General features: G+C 54.7%; 3 protein-coding genes across 3 annotated transcripts; all 3 read right to left on the bottom strand.

Annotated features, from left to right (window-relative positions):
* Positions 1 to 389: 389 nt before the first annotated feature.
* J4E88_008861 (uncharacterized protein) lies at positions 390 to 5,632 on the bottom strand (the record flags this gene model as incomplete). Its single annotated transcript, XM_049402469.1, has 5 exons — positions 390 to 965; positions 1,017 to 3,095; positions 3,384 to 3,851; positions 3,903 to 5,374; positions 5,428 to 5,632. The coding sequence occupies 5 exons, from the start codon at positions 5,630 to 5,632 to the stop codon at positions 390 to 392; spliced, it is 4,800 nt and encodes a 1,599-aa protein (XP_049251706.1).
* An 813-nt stretch (positions 5,633 to 6,445) lies between these two features.
* J4E88_008860 (uncharacterized protein) lies at positions 6,446 to 9,550 on the bottom strand (the record flags this gene model as incomplete). Its single annotated transcript, XM_049402468.1, has 4 exons — positions 6,446 to 6,494; positions 6,549 to 8,827; positions 8,875 to 9,000; positions 9,311 to 9,550. 4 exons carry the CDS (start codon positions 9,548 to 9,550, stop codon positions 6,446 to 6,448), a joined length of 2,694 nt encoding a protein of 897 aa, XP_049251705.1.
* Positions 9,551 to 11,428: 1,878 nt separating this feature from the next.
* On the bottom strand, positions 11,429 to 18,930 carry J4E88_008859 (uncharacterized protein; the record flags this gene model as incomplete). Its single annotated transcript, XM_049402467.1, has 10 exons — positions 11,429 to 11,763; positions 11,817 to 12,364; positions 12,413 to 14,453; positions 14,500 to 14,926; positions 14,974 to 15,029; positions 15,078 to 15,123; positions 15,205 to 15,396; positions 16,259 to 16,621; positions 16,671 to 18,671; positions 18,721 to 18,930. The coding sequence occupies 10 exons, from the start codon at positions 18,928 to 18,930 to the stop codon at positions 11,429 to 11,431; spliced, it is 6,219 nt and encodes a 2,072-aa protein (XP_049251704.1).
* Between the last annotated feature and the right edge of the window lie 472 nt (positions 18,931 to 19,402).

Below are 19,402 nucleotides of genomic sequence, written 5' to 3'. Positions count from 1 at the left end.
TTGGATATAGATGGGAACGAAGAGTCGAGTCGGGTTATCATATCCTTAACAAACGCCGCCAGCGCCCATCTCGGAGAGAGAGAAAGAGGTAGAGGGAGAGGGAAGGAGAAGAAACCCCCCACCTCCCATAGTCGTGCTGTGCAAAGGCACGCCTTATGCTGCACACATGCCAACCACCCAGTCACCCTTCCAAACGCGTGAACGCGGGAAACGTGCAAAACTGAATCGAAGCCAGAAGGAATCCGTAAAGAACCAGGCCTTTTCGTCCGCTCGCATTCTGGCATCCAAGTCCCGCCACACCACACAAAAGAACGCCAGGCCAGAGACGCAAGAACATGCGTTGCCAATCACCCAGCCGCATAGTCTTTGCGAACAAAAGGATAAAGTGCCTAGTCGAGACCATCTGCGCCGTCCATGTCCACATCTTCATTATCAGCCACCTTCCTGGGCTCTTCGAGATCCTTCTTGAACGCCGCCTTCTTGGCATCCACGTCGTCCCGGCTGAGGTCCTTCATCCAGGTGTTGTTCCTAACGAGAATATCCTGGACCTTCTCCCTTCGCTCGTCATTGAGCTTCTTGTACTCCTCAGCTGGGTTGGGAACGGCCTCGCTGAGACCCGCGCGCACGGCGTCTGGTTGCAGGAAGTATTGAACACCGCCTGTGCCGAAGGGCTCGCTGTTGATAAAGGTCATGATGTAAGCGGCGGGGCTGATGGAGACGGTGATCTTGTCGCTGTGCTTGACGTGGTCGAAGCGTTCTTCCTCGGTGAGGTCTTCGGCTCGAGCGAGACGCTTCTTGAGGTACGGGTAGTTGACACGGGAGAGGTCGACTTCTTCGGTGGGTTCCACAGCCATGTACGAGGCGACGTATGCTCGCCAGCGCTTAATCCGGTCAAGCGTGGTGAAATCAAAGGTCGGGTCGTCCTTCTTGAAAAGCCGCACGTGCGCCCACATCTTGGCGGGGTTCTGTAGAAACATCAATACATGATCTATAAGAGGGAGGTGGTGTTGACTTACGTAGGTGATGCGGTAGGTGTCAGCGTCCTTGGCGAGCTTCTCCACAGCCTTGCGATAGCTAATCTCGTTCTTGTGAGTTGTGGTATCGTTGACGCGATCCTTCCTGAAGAGGTTGTAGATATCAAGGCTCTTATCCTTGTTATCATGACTGACGACAGCAAGTGCGAATCGCACAAGCGAGCTCAGGAGCCTGTCGAACGAGTACAGCTGCCACCCAATCTGCAGGTAGTACCTCCTCAGGGTCTCCTCGATAAAGTTCATCTCGACTTCGCCAGATATCTGATCTTGGAACATTTCGAGAAGCTGTTGGTAGTAGTTTGCTGATGGTGATGTGTCCTTGAAGAAGTCGTCGGGCTGCTTGTCGAGCATCTTGAGCTTCTGCGCTGCCTTTGGCTCCTTGGCCCGCGCAATGACTTCTCGTACCTCCTCTTCGCTATCCTTGAGCTTCAACAGCCTCTCGTAGAGCATGACGAACATGCGGAAGAAGCAGTAGATTGAAGCGTTGGAGTACATGTTGTACTCTACACGCTGGTAGGGCTCTTCGTGTTCGAACTCTCTGTCGCCGAAAGGCGTGGGAGCATCGGTATATTCTACCCATTGCCTCTCTGGCCGATCTGCGCGAGGATTGGAGTTTGAGCTGTCACCCGCAGCTTCCTCATCCATAGCAGATGCATCCGGAGTACTGTCCCGACTTGCCGACGCAACACTGTCTTCCTTGTCCTTCCGTGATTTGTTGTTGGGGTCGAGAACATTGCGACGGAGGTCCCCCTTCTTCATTTTCTGTGAGCGTTGGGAAACATCATCGTCCGGAGAGGGCGTGTCCTCGCCAGAATCGTTTGGCGTATCGCGCGGTGAGGTCTGTACCCGCTGCTCGAACTTGGCGGAATCGATACCAAAGAATAGAGGAACAAACTCTTTGATGAAAGGCACAACCTTTGCAAAGTCTGCACTGTTGTTGTTGTCCGCAAATGTGAGCATCAATCGAGCCACGTCGAAGAGTACCTCTTCATCTCGGAAGGAAAAGGCAAACTGGTAGTCCGGCTGCGATATCTCTTGGATCTGCTGGAGGCGCTTCTGCTCTTCGTATCTGACCTGGATCTCGTTCGTGAGGGACTTAGGCTGGAACTGTCGCTTGTCGGCCTGCTTGACGGTAATGCTCTGGTGATCCAGCGACTTCCAGAAGATCTTTTGGGTCTGATCGCGCCAGACCTTTTCCCATTCACGCTGAGCGGCCTTCCAATCCTCGAGTTTGGTCTTCAAGCGGTGGAGGAGTACAGGGACGACGCTCCAGGGCATTTGGAACAGTTCCTTAATAACGTCCTTTCCCCTGTCACGGCCATAGATCTTCATAATGACACGTTTGTAGATCGTCTCACTCTGTCCACCAAGTCCAGGTGGCAATGTGAATCCCTGCCTGTCCTCTGGCTTCATTGTGAGCAGCTGGTTGGCGATAGGCTCCAACTGCTGGATCGTGCGACTGCAGGCCTCGATATTAAAGTCATAGTCGTGGCGCTCTTCCTCGATTCTGTGCAAGCCCTCCTCGAAAGTGTTCTTGCGATGGGCAACGAAACCAGAATCCTCGGAGGCCCAGGTCGGGTGAGATGCCCACTCGTCGTTCAGAACAGATCTGCAGAGCTCGTCGCGTCCACTACACACGCGTTCTCGTTCGCGCCTTGGGAGTAAGCGATAGCTAGGACCAAGACTGCGGCAGTTCGATAATGAGACACGCGAGTTGACAGTCTTAGGGCGGTACTTTTGCTGCTCTTCGTCCTCGCCCATGAACTTCTTGAACCAAGCATAGAGTTCCTGGTTTCCGCCGATGAAGGATCCGGCGCGAGACAGTAGTAACTGCTTGTCGATCAAGTCTTGCGAGTAGAGGTTACAGAGCTTCAAGAACTCGTTCATCGTGTTCTTGTTTCCAATGAACTTCTTGACGCGGTCAAAGAAAGCAAGCTCGTCCTGGCTGGGTGTTGTGGTGGTCGTCGGTGGCATTGGCTCAGGCAGCGCAGGAGTGAGGGTAGGTGATACTGGCGGGCCATCGGGAATTGCCTGCTTTGCGCCATGTCCGGTCTTTGCGCGCTTCAACATGTTAGTTGATGGTCTTTTGTGGTCCTCTATTGCATTCGAAAGAAGGCCCATTTTCATCTCTGGTGGGAAGAGAGCTAAAAAGAACCCCACCATCAAACATAGTGATGACAGTCTTGATGACAATGCTTGTGATTTGGTGGTGTTGAAACGGAAATAGAATATGACCAAAGAAAAGAATTGAAAGGGTTGGGGCAGAGAGCCATGGAGATGCACGTGCCTCTATAAAGAAAAACAACGTGACCTAACCCTGCCCGTTATAGTGTAGAATCATGTACGTACCTTGTTGACATTGCCCTGGTTGTATCCACCCCGAACGTTCGAGGTTGGCATTTCTTGTGACATGGGTGCGGGCATCGGCGCAGCCACAGGTCCTTGTCGCTCGCGCTTCCTCTTGTTGTCGCGGTTCGCTGTAGGTGTAGGTGCGAAGTTGCCCATCGGAGGCAATCGAGATGTATCGGCGCGTCCGGGCGTTTGTTGGTTTGCAGCGGCTCCGTATCCTGATTCACCTCGAACATTGCTGAGCATGACTGCGTCTTCAGCCGCGTTCTTGGCGGCCTGCTGTTGCGCTCTGTGTTGAGCAGCGGACTCCGGAAGGAACTGCTTGAAATCCTCCAGGAGATCTGGCGCGCCACCAAATAGGTGAGTGACTTGGGCGTATACGTCCTGAATGGGCTTCGACTCTCTCTGGTACGTCTGTAGTATCTCCAGGAAGTTTTTGTAAATGTCTGGGTGAGCTGCGAATCGGTTCTAGGGTACTATTAGCATTTTGGTTTTCAACCTCACAGTGAAGAATGGTACCTTGATCTTGTTCACGTAGCTAATCGCATGGTTGAACTCTACCGGTCCTCTCTTCTCTGCTGCAGCTCCGCCCATCTGTGGAAGCTGAGCAGCACCGTTCATTGCCTGTCCTTGTAACGAGGCACCTTGATCAACGCTGGGGGACATCATTGAGCGGCCAGTAGCAGCAGATACTGCGTTTTGTAACTGCGAAACGCCTCTCTGCTCTTGCTGGTGAGCTAGCGCTGCAGCTCCAGCAGGGTCAGGATGAGGACGCGATGTGACCTCTGGCGAGTGAGGCGCTGGGCCCTGCTGTCCTTGGGGACCGTACAATGGCCCTCCGAGAGTACGGTTGTTGGGTGAAAACATCGATTCTTGTCCCTCAGGACCTTGAGCTCTCTGTTGTTGAGGCCATGGGCGTCCTTGGGCAGTCTCGTAGTATGTGCTCTCGTGTTGCGGGCCGTTGTTGCCATTGACAGCACCGCTGCGTGGCGGTGAAAGCGGCCTTGGAGCGGGCATAGTCGATACCATGGTTCCCATGGGCGTGGTGACTCTGATAGCATTTGGGTCGCCGTTGGTGCCACACTCGATCTTGTAGCCGGGTGGCAGAAAAGTGTTGAAACCTTGGATCAAGGCCGGATTGCCCGCAAACAGTGTCGATACCCTCTCGATGACGCCTGGGGTGTCGATAGCACCGCTCTTGAAATCCTTCATGATGTCGAGAAACCGGTTGTACACGTCGGGGTGGTCGGCGAACTGGACCTTGACCTGGTCGAGATAGCTCAGGGCGTCGTTGAGGATGGGCTGCTGTCCCTGGCCCATAGCCATGGATCCTGGAGGGCCAGCAAAAGGCATCAACATCTGGGCCTGGGTAGGTGCCTGTACGGCGTGTTGCATGCGCGGTGTAGTCTGCTCATGCTGTGCGGGCGCATTTCCATACATGGGGCCTGAGTTGGGGCCACCCATGGGTGGCGCAAGTGGGTTTGGCCCGTTCATGGGTCCAGATTGGCCGAGCAGACCGTTGGGACCGTGGATGGTTCGCGTTGATGGTGCGACTGCCACTGGCTGGTGTATTTGGATCGGCCCTGAGTGGTTCTGGTGCGCGGCGTGCTCGCGCTGCTGTCGCTCGTGCAGGTCGCGGTCCCGCTGCTCTGCCTCGCGCTTGACGATGTCTTCTTGCTGGTGCATAGCATGCGACTCCATCTCTCTGTCTCTGTTTTCGCGATCGCGCATCTCGCGCTCTCTGTCGGCGTTGGCTTGCTCCGAAGTCGGCATGTGCTGCTGCTGCTGTTGTTGTAGGGTTTGCGAGATGCCCGGCAACGAGTACGGAGGGGCTTGCGGGCCTTGGTGAGCTTGCGCGCCCGCGTCGGACGATGGCGGTCGCTGGGCGGACATGTGGGGCGACGAGTGCTGAGGTTGCGCCGTCAGGCCGGGAAGTGTGGGGAGGTTCTGGTTGTGGGCTGTCGCGGCGTTTGACGAGTAGTAGCCGCCACCTGTGACGGGGTTAGCAATGCGAACAGGCGCGTCGTCCGCCTGTGCTACGTACCAGATGGTGGAGGGAGTACTGGGCCCGGACCCTGGGCGGGTGACGCATGTGAGGAACCCTGGGGCGTCGCGCTGTTTGGCCTGTCATCGGTCTCGAAGTCAGCGTGAATCCAATCGAAGGGTGGTGAGAAAAGGAGCTCGCAGGCGTCTTCGCTCATGGTGCCCGTCTGCTGTGGGCAGTGAGTGGGAGGCGAGTACGCACCCATAGGGACCCAGAGGCCGTGGCGCCTGGCCTTGACCCTGCTCTGTTTGCTGCTGGCCCTGCCCAGCTGCCGCTGCTTGTGCAGGCGGCCACCCGTCGCGATGCGCTGGATTCATGTCCTCGGCTTTACCAGGCGTGCCGGCGATAAGGCAGCTTGCGTAGCCGGTTCGGTAGTCGCGTTGTCGTGTATTGAGCGGATTAGCCTCTGCTGGAGCTCATGGGAGGCTTGTTCCTGCGAGAGGGGTCTGTTGGGCGTGGTGTGGCTCGTAACTGGAACTCGGTCGCCCGCTGTTGATCAGGAGCAAAAGCGCGGCTGGAGCTGGCACGGGGGCCCAAGTCGCGCGATTCCGGCGTCGACAGAAGATGGGACGGCGGTCGAGATGTATGCGACAGGCTCGAACGAGTCAAAAAGAACAATAGCGAAAGGGCAGGCTGGTGATGATGCTTCCGCTATCGACACAGGTTCTCGTCAGGGACCACAGATCGGTACAACTGTCGGCCCGCGAGGCGGTGGCAGAAAATCAATCAGCGCGTCATCTAGCCGAGCCACTCGGCCGTCAGCCTTATCTGAGATGCCGCATGCCGAAGCCACTTTCACCTTCGTTGGGTTATGGTATATTTTTACGCAAACCTGTACCAATTTCTCACGCGTCGGTTCAAGATTGAAGCACGAAGATATGTATTCACTGCGTATGACTTCGGTGGGAAGCCAATTCAATCGCACTCGCCCATCCCCACCGCAAACGCCTCAAAACAACCAACATAAGAAGACTCGTGATTCTCGTTGTCCATTTCCGTACCGTCCGCTCAATCCTTATTAGAAGATCCACTGGAAACTCTCAGTAACCTCAAAGCCGACTCTTGACCTGGACGTCTCATTAGTAATCTCGCTTAATGGATCAACCAAGTGGCGGACTTACCTGATATCAGCGCTGCTAGCACCAATCAACACCTCAAACGCGCCCTCCTCTGCAATCCAGGCACCTGTCTGACCAAGACTTGTGTCGAAGTATCCCACGGAGTACTTGTCCAGTGTCAACACTACATCCTTCGTCTCACCAGGCTGCAAGAAGACTTTGCCGAAAGCCTGGAGTTCCTTCTCGGGGCGAGGAAGCGTCGATTTGACGTCTTTGACGTATGCTTGCACAATTTCGTGCGCCGCAAATGAACCCGTGTTTGTGACTGGCACGGTGATGGTAATCTTCCCATCCTCGGAGAGTACCGTGCTGCTAGCACTCGGTGTTCCGTATTCGAAGGTGGTGTATGTGAGACCGTGACCGAACGCAAACAGCGGTGCAATCTTTGAGCGCTCATAATGCCTGTAGCCCACGTAGATGCCCTCGCCGTACACGGTCTTCAGGTTCTCGCCAGGCCAGTTGTGGTACGCTGGGTTGTCTTCGATCCGGACAGGGAAAGTTGTTGGTAATTTCCCACTGGGACTGCTGTTTCCGAGCAGCACATCAGCAAGCGCATTTCCTGCTTCCTGGCCTTGGTACCATGCTTGGAGAATAGCTGGTGCTTTCTGTACCCACGGCATGGTGATCGGTGTTCCAGATTGGTTGACGATGACGGTGCGTGGGTTGGCGGCTAGAACAGCTTCGATCAGACGATCCTGCGAGCCGTTCTTCGGAAGATCCATCGTTTGCCTGTCGTATCCTTCCGACTCCCATTCGGCGTCCAGTCCGACCACCACCACAGCCACATCTGCATCACGTGCAGCATCCGCCGCTTCTTGTAGACGATCGATCTTGTCCTCTTCTTGGTAGCCGATTCGGCAGCCACCGTAGTCGTGACGACGGCCTATGACAGAAACCTTGGACGCGGGCCGCACTTCGTTGGTGCTCTCAATCAGTATCTCCACAGGTTTGCCCTCTTCGAGATGAATCGACTTGAGTACGTCTTCTGAAGCAGAGAACATAGCCTCACCCTCCTGTATCCAGTCCCAGTTGTCGATGAAAATGTCGCCGTTGATGTACATGCGCCCTGGCCCGACGGACGCAAAGCTGAAGCTGTGGTTTCCGGTTGTCTTCGGTGTGAGTGTGGTCTTGACTTTGAAGGAGAAGTCTGGAAGCAGTTCCATTGGCGCCGAATCCCACAGCCATAGATCTGTGCTGACCTTGTGTTGAACGACCGCCGGCTCACCCTTGAACCTGTCGCCCTTGTAGTATTCTAACCGAACACCGGTCTCACCATTGGACTGGCAGTATGGTGAAGCAAGCGGTAGCCATTTCGAGCTATCGCAGCCTTGGGCAAATGTAATCTCGCCGTCGAATCGATTTTGGAGACCTTGCCAAGGTGTGACGTTGTAGTAAGGGTTTAGGCCTGCGCTCCCTCCTCCACTGGCAATGGCTCGCTTGACGTTTGGCCCAATCATAGCAATCTTCTTCACGTTCTTGATGGGGAGTACGTTCTTCTCGTTCTTCAGGAGCGTCAATCCTTCGATACCAGCCTGGAGAATCAGGTTCCGCGTCTCCACGTTGTCGATCGACTGCTCCGGCTCCTCTGGTGTCATGTTGTTCAGTCCCTTGACACGATCGACAAGATAGAGTACTCTGGCGGCGGATTCTTCAATATCGCCACGGGTTAGCTCACCCTTCTCCAGACATTCCTTCACTTGGTCGATCTTGCGCCATTTGGACGGCCCGGGCATCTCAACATCAACACCAGCTTTTATTGATGGTGCAGTTGCATATGTGCCCGTCCAGTCGGAAATAATCGCTCCGTTCCACTTCCACTCGCCTCGAAGAATCTCCTTGATCGAGTGCTCATACTCATCCGCGTGAATGCCATTGATCATGTTGTAAGCGCTCATGAGCGCCCAGGGGGATGCATCTCGAACAGCTATCTCGAAGGGCTTCAGATAGATCTCACGCAATGGCCGTTCAGCAATGATAGCATCGTACGCTTGCCGCTCAGTTTCTTGCTCGTTCCCGAGAAAGTGTTTGATCGTAGCTGCAACACCCTTGCTCTGAAGACCGCGAACATACGATGCAGCAAGCTTTCCAGTAAGGAAAGGATCTTCCGAATACGACTCAAAGTTGCGACCACCAAGAGGCGACCGGTGCATGCACACGGTAGGCGCAAGCAACACGTGGGCGCCACGAGCCTTTGCTTCCTCTCCGAGGTGACGACCGATCTCCTCAATCATGTCCAAGTTCCACGTGGAAGCCATGGATATGCCGCATGGGAATAAAGCGGCCTAGCTTCGTCAGCGTAAGACAAGCAGTGCCAAGCCGGAGTACGTACAGGTGTGCCGTTAGTGAAGAACTCTCCGCGAGCGCCATTGGGTCCATCTGATGTCTTGATTGACGGTATGCCCTTTTCGGGTATGGCTACAGTCCGCCAAAAGTCCGCTCCTGCAAGTAGTGAGATCTGGAATGGTCAGCCCGGCTCCGCTCAAGGCTGCTTCGGCTTTCGAATAGATTAACGAGGTCAGGTGGGATTCTAAGCGATCAGAAAAGCCATTCATTTTGATTACCGACTTTCGAGAACCAATCCTTCTAGACCTTCTGCTCCAAAAGACGGGCTGAGATAAGGGATTGTGGCTGGGGAATGACTCGTATCCCTACCAGAAATACGTGTAGGATAGAAGTTGACACCCCCTACTGCCTCAAACATTCGACATGGCCGTATCGAACGCCGAAATTTGAGATATATGCCACAGAAGTAAAGGCGAACATACCTGTTCCTCTAGAGTCAGCTTCGCCGCGAGTTCCCTCGCCTTGTCGTCCGGCCGCTCCATGGAGAATATCTTCTTGCCCGCCATTGTTTCGTCTGCCGGAGAAGCCTCCTCAGGAGTCGCAGCAGGCGTCAACGTAGGAGTAACGAGAGTGACTGGTTGGATGTGGATAGCCGCGTGTTTTATGTCGTGCTGTTTGATATCTTCCGTCGGACTAGCGTTTCCAAGGTTGATTGTAGCCATTGCAGATCAACCAGAATTAATCATTCGATAAATCCGGAGCGTTCGAGCGAATTGCCGCGCCTTCTTGCCACTGCAACCGGTGCGGTAACGAGCGAGGGGTTGAACGACGATGCGAACGAGAGAGGGAGGACAAGCTGAAGAATTAGCAGATTCAAAGGCAGTCAATCGAAGTAGATTGTCATCCTTTAGTACTTGCGCAGCGCTGGATGCGACTGTCTCTTGACGCATGGACCCAGGGAAAACGCTCGAGTACCGGATCTATTGGAAACAAGCCTTGTCCTAGTCACGGCTCGCAGGCACGTCGTCTCAGATCTACAAGGTAAGTATTATTGGTCGGTGGGGGCAATCAACCGAAGTTAACGCGCCCGTCTCGATCTGTCGCCAGGAGGGAGGCTCATGTGTGATCTCAATCTAGATCCGTTGCAACGGCTTCTTGTGGCGAAATCCGAGAGTAACGCGAAGGGTACGATAGCAATCTTTGATCCCCACCTCGTTGCAGCTTTCTGAGCAAGTAAGAACCAGACATCCCGCGCAAGTAGGTTGAAGGAGCAGGTGACACGTAGACTAGACATGCAAGTCTACGCCGCGCAGCGAGACATTCGTCTCTCGAGGTAAGCAGCGTGGAACTTGATTCGTCGCCTACTCTTTGTTGGACAGCTGTGATGGCGGACCTGAACCTCCGAAGCTAGTCTAAAAGGCAGTTGAGCAGCTTCCGAAGCGCACATTAGGCAGTCAAAGGATGATACAGCGCGGTTGCATACCAATCAGTGGTGGGAAATCTCGCAATGAGGTTGTAGCGGCCCGAGAGGCGGGTATGTTAGCGGGAACCCGGGCCAGTGAACCGTCTGCATCCTGGCTTGCATATCACGCTGACGAAGTCTCCGCCTGGGCCAAGCGAGCGTTGATTGTGGTTCATCGAAACCATCGGACGTTGGAAGCAGTGACCAGACCAGAAAGTCGGAATGGAAACATCTGAGCGTCGTCTGTTCTTGCCCCGCCAATGCCGCACGTGCACGATGTCGCGGTTGGATCTCAGACACACGAAGATCATTGCGAAGTCTGGCTATCTTCACCGAATTTTCATCTGCGAATCCGTATTTCAATGAGGATGCGAATCTATCACGACACTACTGTCCAGGCCGGCTACTAGCTCGTGCATCAACTCGTAGCCCTATATCCCCACGCTGTTGAGCACCTGACACGAGCAAATTGATCGGAGTATCGTCGGAGGAATAGCAAATGAAGAGGTACTATGGTACTTGATTGCGACCGCACCGTAGTCATTCAGCAACCAAGTGTTGGTACCAGCAAGTCTATCGTTGAGATGCACTGTTTCCTGTTGTGCTGGTGTTGGAAAGGCACTGCGGCAAGTGACTTCGGGAGTCACTTCCGCGCCGCTTATCCTGCCCAGGTGCTTTCTCAGCAGGCGAAGCAGCGCTCAACCTCCATGTCCCCGGAATAGCATGTGAACACATTCTGCGTATCATCAGGAAGGATAGTGGAGTACTGTGCCGTCTTTGGGGTCTTGCGCTGAATGTGGTCGGCATGAGCACACCGTTTGGGAAAGCCGAAGAAACCGCCATGAAAACTGTGCCTGATGTCTCATTACTCGACCACGCAAGAACATCGAACAATCTACATGTATTTCGGCGTCTGTGAATCAGAGCACGTTTGCCAGTATCTCAGAGTACCTAATCACCTTCCCATCAAAAGCCATCCTTCCACATTGCATTCACAATCACAGCACCTAAAACGTAAAACATGGCTCAAGACCAATTCTTCTATACGAATGCTAACTCATTGACCCAAAGAGGCTTTCCATCAACGTTGCCTCCTTCTCTTCTCATACGCCTCATCGAGGATGCTTTTAGCTTGAATCTACCAATCATCCTGCTTCCGTCCATGCATAGCAGCCTGACGCTGTCTAAGCGCCTCTGCTAATCCACCAGCGATACTACCACTGCTGTCCCGCGCGCTCTCCATTGTGCTACCCCCACTACCACTGTACCCACTATCCCGTCCAGAGTCACCGTTGACGGCTTTCCTGGCGGCAGGACGTTTGGCAGGTGGAGCCGGAGGCTTGGGCTTGCTGTTTGCAGGGCGAGCGGGTGGCGCTGGGGGTGGAGCAGGTGCTGCTGAACGTACTTCCTCAAGGTATGCAGACGGCGCCCAGCCGGAGGCGGATTTGTCAAGACGGGATGCTAGCCACCAACCTGTTGAAGCTTCGTTAGTATGTCGCATTAGTGGAAGATCAGGATGAACGTACCATTACCCTCCTTCTGTGTGACCAGGATGATCTCATCCTTCCCTAGACTCAACTCTCCAGCGCTCTGTCCTGCAAAGTCATATAGCGCCTTGTATCGAGGTTCCTTCGGCTGAGCTGGCGCTGGCGGCGGTGGGGGTGGAGGAGGAGGTGTGCGTGATGAGCCGGCTGACGCGGTACGCGCATGAGAGCCCGCACCGTTCGACAAGGCAGCGACGGGCGCCGGAACAGGTCTGGCTTGCGACACTTCTGGCTGAGGGACAGGTCTCGGTTGCGGGGCGGCAGGCGTGGGTACAGCTCTTGGTTGTGCTGGACGAGAGGCGAGCTTCGAGGGACCTCCGCCAGGACCACCGGGCCGCAACAGCTTACCCTTTGTGATGGGCTTTGCGGCGATCTGCTTGCCTTTGGGCGTGGGCTTGGAAACGGAGTTGGGTGGCTCTCCTGGCCCAACGTGGATGGTGCCACTCTTGTACTGGTCATCTCTCGGTACGGCGGGATCTTTGACGACCTTGACCTGAGCTGGCTTGCCAGGCTTCTTGTTGTATTGGATGCTAGGGTGTGTTAGCCATTTTCGGATGCATGCCGACTGTGGAACTTACGTCTCGCCTATTTGGAGTGTCATTGCGCCTCGCAGCACGTTGTGCAGCTGAGTGAAGAACTCAGTCTTGAATACGCAGTTCACTAGTGGATCAGGCTCTGTTGGTGACCCAGCGCCGATCGAGAACCAGTCGTCTTTGAGTGTTGAACAGCTGACCATCTTGATGGCGCCAACGGGTATTACCCTCTCAGGCAAAATCTGGATTTGCCCTTTGACCGAGGCAACCTTGACCAGGTAAACGTTCTTCTTTGTCAGAATGAGCGTGCGAGCTTCTGGTTTACTTGATCGACCGAGCTTCGATACAAGCACTTCCGCCCTGCACGAGAATGGCACCTCTTCGTTCGGAGCTATGCCGACCGCTTGGGCCATGACCTCACCAGTGCCACCTTTGTTTCCGATACCAAGGTAGTCGCCCATGAATCTTCGGGAACCGATCAAACTGTATCTTCTGCGTTCTTTCCGTCCTCCGAGTATCTTGTGACCTTGGTCGCGCCATTCGATGAATTCCTTGCCGCCATTAAGCTTCCGCCAGAACCGCTGGATGCGCGTCGCGCACTCCGCTCGATATCGTAGATAGTTTCTCCATGCGCGCTGAATGCGAATAGCCATGTTGTGCCAGTACTTGTCTCGCATAGTCTCCAAGGCGAACAGTGTCTCGGGTGTCTTGATGAAGACCTTCGTTGTACCGATTTGGAACTCCTCCGCTGGAATGTTGGTATCCTTCAAGATCTGTTTAGCACCCGTCTCGTAGTCCCCGGTCCAAGTGTACTCTCCGGCATATGAGCACTTTGGTGACAGCAAGAAGAACCGTTCCACGAACTTATCGAAGGTCTGACGGGACGCAAACCCGGCTCTCCGAATGCGCACGTTTTCTTGCAGACCCAGGTACTTGACCTGATGTAGTACGTTCGCATCGGTGAATTCCTTGGGCGATTTGTTCTCGTTGGGCTTGATGGTACGGATGTAGGACGGACGAGCTTGCATCAAAGTCGTCACCAGGTCGTTCGCAGAGGCTTTGATCTTATCTCCAGCCGTCGGGGGTCGCCGCCTGTTGTCCTGGTCCACCTGGTGGGGGAAGAGAGTATGCACAAAGGTGTTGCTGCTCTGACCAAGCAGGTTTAGCAAGTCTTTCAACAACTGATCCTTGTTCTTGTCGGTCATGCCATCGATCGCGTACGAGACCTCACCAGCATAGTGCTTGATGACGAACTGACCCTGGCGAGGCGTGAAGTTGGGGTTCGACGAGAGAGCGTTAAGTCTCTGGACGAATGTTTGATCCGCGGCGGTAGGATCGGCGTGGGCTGTCGCACAAGCGTCGTTCAGGGCTGCGAAAACACCCGGTGGCCGCTTCTCCTCAATCAGGTCGCATACAATCTTGTTGTCGAAGTACTTGATGGGAGTCCACTTGATCTGCTCGCGCTCGTACTCTTCTTGTTCCGCCTTGAGCGTCAACTGGATAAAGATTTGCTGGAGCTTCTCGTTGACGTAGTTGATGCACAACTGCTCAAAGCTGTTCTTTTCGAAGATCTCGAAGCCGTAGATATCCAGGATACCAATCGACTGGGCGGTCGCACCTCGGGCCTTCAAAGAGACGTTGACGCGCTCCACAATCCAGTCAAAGAGATTGAAGTAGATTCCCTTGGAGAGTGCGTCGCGCACTGCATTTGCTTGCGCGCAGTTCAGAGGCACGTCGTATACGGAACCTCGTCGCCCACCTCGACTTGTCTCCATAACACGAATGGTAAGGGCTTTGTTGACATGCGACGCATCAACTTCGAGGAGATAGGCTACGAAATCTACTACCGACTGGTCGACAATAGCTGCGTTGCCTGAGTCATCCTCGCGGAACGACACATTTCCTAGCCACAAAATTGCTGCAAGCATCCGGAATATGTTGTCCTGCTCCGCTTGTTGTAATCCAATAACCTTCATGGCGTTCAGCGTGTCGTCGAACTCGGCGTGGTCGTCGATTCCCGGGACGTCGAAACATTTCGATTTGCTCGTGTAGAGGTAGGCTTGCGGTTGTTGTAACCCAAAGATTTCTGTGCATGTCAGCGCGAGTCTAATGTCTAGTCAAACTGGGCGTACCTCTGTATTGTGAGGATGCGGCTTTTGTGAACTGGTAGAAGATATGGAAGTTGCGCTCGTTCACAATCTGACCCGTCACTCGGGTCTTCTCGAGCAGGTAGTTGTTGATGTTTGCTCCCACTGGCTCTCCTTGCGCGTTGAAGTGGATCTCGAGATACTTTCCGAACCGCGACGAGTTGTTGTTCCTCAGCGTCTTCGCGTTTCCGAAGGACTCGAGCAGCGGGTTGGTGGCCAGCACCATGTCCTTGATCTCCTGGATAGATGAATTGCTACCTCCCGAGACATTGGCGATGTACTGCATAAGTCGCTTCGCGGCTTCTGTCTTTCCCGCTCCTGATTCGCCGGAGATGATGACACATTGGTTCTCCTTGTATGCGTTCATGTTGTAGTAGGCGGACTCGGCGATTGCGAAGACGTGAGGGGGTACCTATGCCTCGTTAGCCCTGGGAGTTGGTGGACAGCTATGCACCGCACCTCCAGCCTGTTCTTGCCCTTGTAACTCTCCAGCACTTGGTCGGTGTAGATGCCCACTGCCACTTGTCAGCATCCCCCTCTGAGGCGCATGTCCTGTCACCTACAGTCGCGGAACGGGTTGACCGAGACCAGCACGTGGCCGATGTATGTCTGCGCCCATAGTCAGTCGCTGTCCTAGTCTATGGCTGCGTGGGTGTGCGACGCGGGGCTGGCGCAAGCGGGTCGACGCACGTATATCTCGCCATTTTCGAATCGCTTCTTCAGGTTCTCGTTGATGGCCTCATTCGAAACCTTGCTGATCAAGGTGAGATCCGATACACCGACTTCCTTCTTCTTGGTGGTCTCGAAGACGGCCTTGGTAGCGAACTGGGCCTTGGGCTGAGCGCCGCCTCCGGCCTTGCGCGCGGCGCGGTTGGTTTTCCCCTACATATCACTGTATCAGCCTGTGTTCCTCCCCCGAAGTCTCTCTGCATCCTACCATGATTGGTGCCCGACGTCGAGCTGGGACCTGTAGCTTGAGCCGGCCAGTGGGGTAGGACGTGTGCTGCGGATTTCAGGGAGCAGCGATATGGTAATAATGGACGGCAAAGCCAGGTAGAGCCAGTATGGGGGGAGCAGTCGCTCGGGGGTGTGGGCGTGTAAAGATGGCTGCAATGCGGCGGTTGTAGAGACCGGCCAACGTCAGAGCCCTGGATGGAATCGGGCGCTTCGGAGGGTACTCGCCCCATCGTCCCAGCACAGCCACAGCTATTCAAGTACGACGTACGCGCAAGCTGCCGCCGCGGCTGGAATTTCCTCGTCATCCCTATTCACCTCCATTTTCTGTCGGGCTACACACTCCAGACTGTCATGCATTGTAGCCATGTCACTTGCTAAAGCATCTGCTCTCATACTACTTCATCATTCACCGTCGCCGCTGCGAACCCATCCAGGCTCGGCCCAGTTTCCGCATCAAAGTGTCGCAGCAAACGCCTCACACAAGGACGACCCGGGTGTGCCGCGTACGCATAATTTCTCGTGACGTGTCACAAACTTAGGCATTAGGCACCAACGTCTTGAGGGTCGTGACCGGATGCTCATTCAAACTAATCGCTAGGAGAAAACGCCAGCAACATGCAAACCGTCGTGAATGAGCGTTCGAACAACAGCACTGCTCAATAGCAGAGACGACGCCGTGGAAATGCCCAAAACCCTAATAAAAATATCCCATATCCCAAAAAAACGCCATCGCTCCAAGGTCGTCATTCAGTCATCATGAGAAAACATCACCGCCAAAACGCCCAACGCTCGCCCAGTCCAGCCGCTTGGACTCTTCTAGTTGCGGACCGCCCCAGGAATATACCTTGGGGTCTACGAGGCAGCCCAGACCGCCTTCTTGACACCATTCCGACACGACAGCATAGATGAATTCGATCTTCGCGCGGAGGAGGTTGCCCTCTGTGAGCTCTTTGTAACTGTCTTCCTTGTCGGCTGAGCCGTAGAGAAGCTGTTGCAATGAACCGCGAAGATGTGCTCTGGCCTTTACGTGCTTCCACGGCACGTTTCCTGTTTCTTCGAGAAGAGATGTCGCATCCAGAGGAAGGCATAAAAAGTGCCCGTAGCTTGCATCTGACGACAAGACGAGTTTGGTGTGGTCGGGGAAGTTGAACTAAACATACTGTTAGACGGGCTTTGTGAAAATCGGCAAAAGCGCTTACTTGGAAGGAGCCGTCGTCGAAACCCCAGATCCCGACGTTACCAAGGCGTTGGTAGAAGCGAACAAAATTCACGCGGGGATCTTTTCTGAGCGGCTTTTCTTCGTCGCCAAAGGTTGCGCACATGTACTTTCCGAACTTGTGCCACACTGTCCGGATCTCCTCAATGCGTCGCGATTCGAGCACTTCAATCTCCGACAATCCCCGATCTTTCTTCACGGTCGTGTAGTAGTTGAGCGCAACGCTTTTGGCAAGCTCTCGGTTGCCTCCAGCCTTCCGTAGGTGATTGTATCCGTCCGTGGCAAAAGCGATCGTAACGGGGTATTGATCCTCTGCAGAGAGGAGGGTCCCGATACTACCATCGTTGAGGACGTACCCCACTCCGTATCTGCGGCTGTAATCTACCCATTTTGCGACAAACGGTAATTGCGGTGGCTGATCTCTTCTTGACTTTGTAGGCTTCTTGTCGAGGGCTCGTTCAAGGTTATCGCGGAATGTCATCAAGCGCGCCAACACGGTCACTGGGTCAGTCGCAGGCATGTCATTGCTGACGGTCCGATAGCGGGGAGCACTTCGCGCTGAAGTTGGTTGCGGCGCAGGTTCCGATTTCGCGCTCTCTCGAGCGCTGGTCCGGGAGACTCTTAGAGGTGGAAGGTCAGGGAGTCCGTTTGATGTTGTCTTTGGCGCTTCCTTTGCGGTTTCCTTCGCTGTTCGTGCGCGCGTCGAAGTTCGTGCCTCACGAGGGACGCGTAGTGGCGCAGGTGCGGAAGCCGTGCTCGCAGTAACACGTCCAGTGTTCGAGATCTTGCGGGCTGCTCGTAACCGCGTCGGCTGTTTGTCAAGAATCCTGTGCGCGGGCTCTGGCTCTTCGGCTGGCTCAACGTTCTCCTTCAATGTCTGCATCGGCTGTGGTTCTCTCCTTGGGGCTCTGGATGCACGAGTCTTTGTCCGCTCGTTCCCGGTAGTTTCTGACAGGGCTTGGCTTTCAGATGACGATTCCTTCTCTTCCGATATTTCGCTGAGCCCTCCCGGGGCTTGATGAGGCCACTGCGTGCGGGCAGGGAAAGGTACGTAGACGACATCTTTAGAGAACGGGATGTTTGGTTGCTTGCCGGCTTCAATCTCCTTTTGACAATCTCTTGCCACTGTCTTGTTGGTTCTGCGACCGAAGGTTCCAAATGCCTTTCCTTGTTCGTATTCGCCGACCGATGAGGACTTGCAAAGTGCCCACCATTCCTCAGTGTATCCACGCCTGATCGTGGATGCTGTTGGTGGGCGGTTCTTCGGCCACTTCGGCACTCGCGAGGTACATTCACTGCTCAGCTCCAATGGGATATAGCCCAGTTTGAAGAAAGGATGCGCAACGATCTGGTCGGGGGTCGGTCGCTCGTCTTCGTGCACCAACAGTAGCGAGACGATGTCGCGGAGGTCGTCGGTGATCTCGTTGGCAAACTTGGCGAGGTCGGGCCAGGTGTATTCGCGAGCCTTCAGCTTCCGGTAGATGTCTTCGCGCTTGGCGGCGTGAAATGGTGCCCTTCCGACTGCGAGTGTGTACATCATGATTCCGATAGCCCACAGGTCGACCTTCTCGTCATGACCCTTTCCTGTCTTCTCCAAGACCTCTGGTGCAAGGTAGTTTGGTGTACCACACATGGTTGTTCGACGGATCGCCCCATAGTCGCTCTGTGACACCAGTAGTGCAGCAAGACCGAAGTCGCCAACCTTGACATTCATATCGCGGTCGAGGAAGAGGTTGCCTGTCTTGAGATCGCGGTGTACGATGTTCCGTTGGTGGAGGTATTTGATTGCGCCGCACGTCTGGATCATGAACCGCCGGATCTCGGGCATGGTGAAGTATTTGCGCTTCTTGATCGCATCGGCAAGAGAACCGTTTTCGCATAGCTCCAGGACAACGTAGGTGCTTGATTCGAAAGAAAAGGCGCGGAAGAACTCGACGATGTTGGGATGAGACAGCTTCGAGTGGATCTGTAGTTCCGTGACAAACTGCGGCGCGTCAGCAAATAGCCATGCCTTCCTCCCAAGCTTCCAGTACCTTTTGCGCCAGTTTGGGGGGCTCCATTTTGGATTTAACAATCTTCAAAGCGACGGTCGAGCTGCCGAGGTGTTCGTGGCCGAGCAGCTTTGCGCGGTGGCAGATCGCGAAGCCGCCTTTGCCCAGCTGCGATCCCGTTTCATATTGGAGTCCCTCGGGGTCCTGCACCACGGCCGGCGGGGCATCTGCGTGTATCGACGAGGCAGACATTGGCGTGGAGGTAGATGGAGAGAGATGATGAAATCGGGGACGAAGTCGCAGAGTGTTGATGGCATGTAAACAAGGGCCCGTTAGCGTCGTTGCTAGGGCTGTCGGCCAATCGGTGCCCGGCACAGTCCGCTCGATGCACCGCGACTTGCACAAGCGTGCACTGGAGATCGTGCTTCACGATCCAGTACGAGTTCGACTTAGTCGTGTGAGCTGGCCATGCGTCTCGTCACGTCTCCCGCGTTGTCACGGAGCTGCTGGGCCCGCAGTCAATCGCCATCGCCGTCGGTGGATCTCCGGCAGCGCAAGGCAGCATCGATTTGAACATCGAACCTGCAGCCATGCGCACCACCACGAATAATCCTACACAACATTGCTATACAGCTGTTCCGATGCGTCTATCTGTATGAAGCTTGCCATGCACAGCCGTCCGCCGGTCAATTGTCTCCATACCTCCCCGCGACCATCCGAAACG

Source organism: Alternaria novae-zelandiae (genome assembly GCF_023758075.1).
Source record: "Alternaria novae-zelandiae strain BMP 2774 chromosome Unknown scaffold_21, whole genome shotgun sequence".
In the NCBI taxonomy this organism is placed as follows: Eukaryota; Fungi; Ascomycota; class Dothideomycetes; order Pleosporales; family Pleosporaceae; genus Alternaria; species Alternaria novae-zelandiae.
Note: the sequence above shows the minus strand (reverse complement) of the source record. Positions and strands in the feature narration are given on the sequence as shown.